Source organism: Cyprinodon variegatus, unplaced genomic scaffold (assembly GCF_000732505.1).
Source record: "Cyprinodon variegatus isolate N-32 unplaced genomic scaffold, C_variegatus-1.0 Scaffold466, whole genome shotgun sequence".
NCBI lineage: Eukaryota > Metazoa > Chordata > Actinopteri > Cyprinodontiformes > Cyprinodontidae > Cyprinodon > Cyprinodon variegatus.
In genome coordinates, this window is record NW_015150919.1 from 677,751 (window position 1) to 685,262 (window position 7,512).

Consider the following 7,512-nt stretch of genomic DNA (forward strand, 5'->3'; position numbering starts at 1 on the left):
TTAATCGAAAAAATAATCGGCCGATTCATCGATTTTCAAAATAATCGTTAGTTGCAGCCCTAATAGCATGTATAGACAGCTTAGCACCTGTTCAATTTAGAGGACTCCAAAGCACCCGATCATTTATCCACAATGGGGCCACAGCTTCCCTGGGGCGCACTGACAGAAGGTAGGTTGCCGTACACAGGCACCACTATGACCACCATTAAGGCCAATTTATGCTTCTAACGCATCGCCTCCGCAACCATCAAATCTGTCTCTGTGCGCGACCACGCCCCCGCACAGAGGTTCTGCAACCATCGTCACGAACCTAAAAAAAAAAATCCAGACTATGCATCGGACAGTCACAAACCCGCACAGAGCTCAAGCGGAAGTACGCAGACAAAAAGCAACTGTGATTGGTCCTTGCTAAGCCTTTCAGGCTGTTTGTGTGGTCGTCCTTCTCAATTTGGTGCCGGGGCGCGCCATTTTCAAAAACCGAGGCACAGCTACAATGGACAACTACGACGAAAGGTTAATCTGTCTTTTTGCCATCTCCATTAACAGAACCTGTTCCTCTTCAATGTCTAGCAACGCTAGATCCATCTCTGTGGCCATGATATCTTGCAGACGCGCCATAGTGGTTTTGGAAAATAAACACTTCCGCCGGCGCCGCCGAAGTTCTTGTGACCATTCGGCGAAGTTCTCGTGAGTTCTCGAATAGGCTCCCCCTAGCACTTTGGCAGGAAACTTCTGTGCATCCCTAGAAATTCCAGACCGATGGTGCAGAAGCATATCAGCAAAGGTTCGCGACCAGACCCAAGCAACATTTGATGTGTGCAGTTGCAGAAGTATAAAATGCACTTTAGAAGGCAATTCAGGTGTCTTTTCCAAGGACACCATACATAAGGTGGATGGAGCAAGGGTTTAGACTGGCCACCATGTGGTTGCAGGACAGATTTCTGCATCCTAAGCTCAGTCTACCAATGAAATGAACCTGCAGAATCACAGTAATAGTTAGAAGGTCCAGGTTCTCATGATTGAAATTCTTTGGGCTGCTCAGACCCAAAAAAGGTGCTGCACAAACTCCCTCTGCTACAGCCTTGAGCATGTTTCACAGTTGAACAGTTTCTAGAAAATAGTTTTTCCTAATTACCAGCAAGAAAACTCAGACTCAGAAGAGGAGGAGGTAATAGAAGGAGATGAAGAGGAATACAACAAAGAGCAATATACAGATTCAACCACAAGAGGAAATGCTTCAAGCTGAAAGAGAGACTTTCCTGTCAAAAAGTAGTATCTCCTGAATTAATGCAGTGTTTTTGCCCTGTGAGAAGGGAAAACTAATGGTTTTTATTCAATTTGTGGTGAATGGCAGGTTGTTATTTCACACAAAATAGTATACCTGTTTCAAAAGCTGCATTTCTTATACAAATGTCTGTCGATATTCTCCTGATGTCGAGAAAAAACAATTGAGCAGTGTTTTCAGTGTGTAAAAAATACAATTAAAATCCAGCGTGAATGTTTGCTCATGGATTAGATCATTATGAAAACATGCCATCTTCCTCCTACTGATTCCACATCCAAAACCCTTTTTTTTTCTTCTTTTTTATTGGAGCATTTAAAAGGAGCAAGTTTATTTTTATAATTACAATTCGCACAATTGAGTGCTTAAATGGAGTTGTAGCTATAGTCAACATTTTGGACACGCTAGTTTTTTTCTAACAAAAACCTGAAATAGTTTTAAAAAGTTGCTGTAATTAGTCTTTGTTTAAATAAAAAACATCAATACTATTATGTTTCCACATATATGGTGCAATTGCAAAGTCACTGCTAGTTATCTGTAACGACATGATTGTGTTTGTTGGATGTAAAGATGTACTTATTCAAGACATGAGGATCCAGTTGTTTTAGGTTTGATTGTGCAAAGCAATCCTCCTTTATTTGTTGAAGTTTATCAACTACTGTAAGTAATGTTGGTAAATAACTACTGTGTTGGTTGCCCTGCCTGCAGCAAATGTGATGTAGAAATGCAAATGACCTTTTTCACAAAGATGAAATGGGGTTAATTGCACTGTGTTGAAAGTTTGGATTAGCTCACGGCAGGCTCCATTTGGACTAGCAGCCCTTTGGAAATGCCCCCCCCCCCCTCAATTAAAAAAGCATAGTATGAGTTTTTTATGATTTTCATTAATTGTAAGTTGCTCGCTGGTTGTTTTCCTTAGCTTATTGCGTTTGACCTCCGCCGCAGTGCTTGGCTGCTCATGTGGAAACTGCAGCAGCTGATGGTGAGAATGATGAGTCTGGAAAAAAAAAAAGATCTGATTGAGACACTGATTCCAGGGAGAGCTGTTTGTTGGAGACCTGGCATGTAAGGAACTGTCAGGATTAACCGCAAACTGCAATGCTTGAGCAACATCTGAAGGTAAACCAGGAGCCTCACTTGGAAACATACTCTGCTGTTTTTCCTCGCCTCTGTTTAGGATATTTGTTGAGAAGAACTCCCACAGGATGCAGTAGCAGTGGTTGTATGCTCTTAAACTCAAACACATGCCTTCACCACAGTTAAATTAGTTGTAGGCCAAGCTCGTGTCCTCAGAGACGAGGCTGTGCACGCACTTGTGAAGCGTGTCCTCCACCTCTCTTCCATTGCCTGGTTATAAAGACACAAGAGGGAGAAATAACTAGGTGACTCATAGCAACTCACAGCTGACTTATGTAACAAATTTTATTTTGATTTTTGCATAAACCACCCAGAGCTTTTGTACACAGAGCATGTAGATGATGCAGTTTTACTCAAAGCTGTTGATCTTTTATCATCTCCTTGTTAGTGATCTAACCGTGTGCTTAATTTAAGGCTCAGCCTTGGATTTATGTTGTGTATGTATGTATGTATGTATGTATATAGATACAGATATATGTATGTATATATGTATGTATATAGATATATAGATAGATAGAGAGATAGATATCGATAGATAGATAGATAGATAGAACATACTGTTGAACTATAGAGTGTATTTTTTGCTGTTTGTCAAACAACTTTAATTATGTCCAGAACTGGCAGATTGTTGGGGATGCCCAGCATGGTGAGGAGGAAGTAGTGTTAAAAGAAGGGCAAATGATTCATCCCGGTTAAAAGAAACTAAAATGAAAATTACTTTCTGGTGTTTATGTACAAGCCAAGCCTTGGTAAAGCTAATAAGCAGATATGAAACTGATTTCAAGGATAGATATTAAATAAGCCCTTGCTTGCCGTAGACTGCCCCTATATGACACATTTGTTAGATATTTCACCACTCAGTTCCTCAGTGCTACGAAATCAGAACCCTCTCTGTCTAATGCATATTAAGAACAGGGGTGCTGCTTTTATTTTTGCATTAATTTTGTGTGGAGTTCTTTATTGGATTCTCTGTCTTTGCACTTTTCTAAATAACTCTTTTAACTGCGTGAACCTGCAAGCGATGCTTTTACTTTGATAGTCTGGCATGAATACAATAGCATTCAAATTCCTTCTCCCTATGTATGTAAGATGCATAACAATGAAACTGTTATACAGAGAACTATTAATTAAGGTTCTTAGGATTTTATTTATTGTTTTTCTTTCTTTTTAACCTCATACATGGAAACACTGAGTTGTATTTGACTTTAGGTCGTTTTAAAGGGCTAGATGTGTTAACAACAAAGCAGGATTGGTTATTTAGCAAATGCAATCTGCAAAGAAAGTTGTAACTTTGCTTTAAAACATTCAATGAAATGTTGCTCCACTGCAAAAAGTCCTCTTGGCAGCTCAGAGCCATGTAAAGCACCTTAGTGGATGTTTAGAATACAAATGAAGTGCATACATGTCTAAGATATTGAAGGAGTGAGTTTTTTTTTCTTCTCCTTCCCACCAAGTTGCCCATCTGTCAATGGAGATACCATATGTCCTAAGCCTGCAAGGCATTTTATAATGGACACTTTATCTCTGCTGGTTTAAGAGTTGTTTTTCTGAAGTTTTTAACATTTTACATTATCCCCCTAGTTCCCAACCTTAAAATACTGTTGTGTTACCTCTCTTTCATGATATTCAACAAACAGCAGCAAGATTTAAACCACACAGCCCATATTGTATATATATTTCTGTCATAACAACTCTAAACCACCATAGCATGCTATGTCCTGTGGTTTCTGCAGACGGCTTGTTGGCAGCGAGTCCTGGGGGCCACGAGGGTTTTGGGATAGGACTTCTGAGGTTTTATCTCGGATGTGCAGAGTGCCATAAATGCCTGATCGGATTGATATCTGGAAAGCTTTTCAGTGTCTGGATTTTTGCCACGTTTCTTGAGTTGAACATGTCGGTCTAGTTTCCCAGTCATTCGGTTCATGGAAACCCTAAATCTTTGAATAGATGCATCAGATTAAGAAGGTGAGTTAGTTTGCTTTTTGTTCTAACAGGATGTTCACTGAACTTGATGTTGGTGATGGAGGAAGCAGGCGGGTGTTTTAGTTTCTCATCATTGTTCAAATAAATGTTAGAAGAACCATATCACTAGCTACCATATATTTACAGTTTGCTTTTAGGATTGATGTCCATGGGTACATACAGACCTAATTAGAATGTGATTTAGGTTGACGATGCCAAAGCCTATTAATTGCTGTTTTGGTATAATGATTTACAGCAGCTGGTAGATTAATTTAGCCTTTCATGGAAGGTAGAAATGCACTTAGAAACCGATCCGAGACAAGAAACACTGGATTTGTTTTTTTCCCTCTTTCTTTGGTCCTGATCAGTGATTGGACAGCTAAAAACTTTTTTTTTACTTATTTTTTTTTTAAATCAGTAAACACACCATGGATATAAGCACATTTCAAGATGTCTTAGTTCTAGGGGTGTCCCAATATAACTTTTTAATTTACGATGTGATACCGATATTACGCCTCTGAGTATTGGCTCATACCGATATTGATCCTTTACGATAATGGCATTAATCATGCATACTTTTATTACTTCTATTCAAGTGTGGGATAATAGAAAACAGTTGATCAGGTGATATTTCTCCAACAGAGAACAATATTTAACAACATGAGGTATAAGATCAACTGACCCCTTTCTTCTTCCCCAAAGAGTGACATGTTCTATGTGTTCTTAAATATCTAAGATTTCAGAGGCAGGCCAATGTAATCCGATATAAATATCGTAAGTGAGTATTCTAAGCATACTAATTATATTACAACTATTAAAAACATTTACTGTATGTAATTCATTCCCATGTGTGTTTTTGTATTTATTTTATGTGAAGCACTTTGTGATTTTAATCTATAAAAGGGGCTTCCTCAGGATTAGCTGCTATAATTTGGTTTACAGCTGTTAGAAGCTTCTTCAATGGGCTCATCCGCCATTGTCTATGTTTATCCTTTTGATGGGATCGGTGAAGTCACGTAATTCCATACATGCTGCAGTGTCTTAAAGGGGAAGGAAATACAGCCACCAGGCAAAACAGCACAATTATTTACAGAATTTACCAACATGGGAACATTTTTGCCAGTTATCGCATTAAATCACTATAACTGTAAAAATCTGGTTTATCAACCAGCCCTATTTTGCACTGTACTGACTTTCTCACAACATTTAACGACATCAAGCTAAATGTAAAGTATTGTGGTGCTGAAGAAAATCCGCTGACCTATTATTCCTGGCTACCTTTAGCATTTTGTAAGGTGCCTTTTTTCACATTTTTATCATCACTTCCAAACACAGCAGCCCCACCATGCAGCACAGCTGATGTCTATAAAAAGCAAAAAGACATAAATTGCATTCTTCATCTTTGTCACCATTAATCAGTGTATATTCCCATACTGGACACTCAGTCTACGAGTAAGGTACTTCTAGTGGACAGCGCTGCAACACTGAAAGAAATTCCTTTCAAGCAGACGTCACCGATTAACCGGATGGAATAAATTTTAATTGGATAAACCATTAATTGACTGTTAAGCGTAATTCGATATCCACAATTATATCCACCGTACCCCAGTTGACATTATCTACCCATAGAAGAAACCTTATGATTTTATTTGTTGGCCAGACCTCAGTGGTCTGCTCTTTTCACCGTTGGTCACTGCAGGACAGGTTATGTTGGCTGAAAGACCGCCCTTTTGATGGTGATTTGTTTAGAAACCTGTCACTCATTGCAGACCTTTCTAAACCTTGCCCGTGTCACCTCCCCATCTTTGTTGCCAAGATGCTTCTGTGTTGCCTTATCCGTGACAATGGAGTCACATTACTGATGTGAGCGGACAATAGGGCAGCATCTGCTTCTCTTTCCCACACCCCTCAGATATCTTGGCTTCCTGCTGTCACTCTCTCTCAGCGCCGCGGCATTGTGATGTTGCTGGCGGTCACGTCACGTTGCTCGCGGCACGGTCAGCAGGGTTCTTTCGCACAACGCTGTGGTGATCTGTGGCGTCTTACTTGCTGCCTGTAGAGGATCAGGGTTCTGATTTGTTCTGTTTCAGGTCATCGTTTGTTTGTTCTTTGATTTTTGTTTTTGTACCAAGCATTTTTGATGTAATGCTTTAGTGAAAATGTTTTTTTTAATGCTTTGTTCATTGTGTTTTACTAAAACATAATGTTCTCTGCCTTTTCTGTAGGTGCAGTGTGTGGTGTAAATAGAACGGGATTCAGAAGATAAACTTGCTGGTTTCACTGCTGAGGACCCACTAGAACGGTGAGTCCCAAACTGACACATGTCAGACATTTACTCCAAGACATTTTGATGTGATTTATATAGATGGGTATATTTCTGGCTGGATGGACAAACCACAAAGCTGACCTTAGTCCACTTCATGTGAACAGACTGTAATTTTTATTGCTCATGGACGACCAATTTGCCCTTCTAAGCATTTATCTCTTTTTTTTTTTTATGCCTCTGTTTTCTGAAAGGCTATATTTGCAGTGTGGCGGGGGGTGCTGTAACTCAGATGCATTGCCCAAAAATTACTCAAATCCCCTGAACACTTGCATGCTGTACATCTGTTACATATATTAGAAATAATCTGATACATCAGCCGATATTTGCATTGTTTTATCTTCTATCGTATCGACTGATAAGTACATGCGTTCCCCGATTCCTATGCTCATTTTGAAGCATTGCAGCTTCCTCCCTTCTTCATTGTTTAGTTTGATTTATTAGCAAATGTTTCTCTTCTAGAAATTAACAGTTGCTTAACATTTGTTATTATTGTCATTTTCTTTGGTAAACAGAGGAGAAGGCAATATCAGCCGAAAAAATCTGCCTATTCTGTGTCATTATAAGCGTAAAAAAACGGGTTGCAGCTTTAGCGCTACGTTTTGCTTCCAGTGCAGCTGCAGGTCTTTTGTGGTAATTCTCTATCAGCTTTTTACGACAACATGGTGACATTTCTGTCCATTATTCTTCTGAAGGAACACAGGTTTAGTGAGGCTCCACTGAATGCGCCTGTTAACAGAGTTTTTAAGCCTTTTTAAATCTCTTCAGTTAAATTTGTCTGTTTTGAGGAAATGTATTTTATTAATGT

At 39.3% G+C, this 7,512-nt stretch overlaps 1 protein-coding gene across 1 annotated transcript in view; it reads left to right on the forward strand.

Annotated features, from left to right (window-relative positions):
- LOC107094144 (olfactory receptor 2A12-like) overlaps nt 1-6,686 on the forward strand; it is a 67,635-nt gene extending 60,949 nt beyond the window's left edge. The window contains exon 6 of the mRNA XM_015389582.1: nt 6,607-6,686. Coding sequence (XP_015245068.1) covers nt 6,607-6,628 — 22 coding nt within the window. The 3' untranslated portion in view covers nt 6,629-6,686. The remainder of the gene's footprint in view (nt 1-6,606) is intronic.
- Nucleotides 6,687-7,512: the final 826 nt, after the last annotated feature.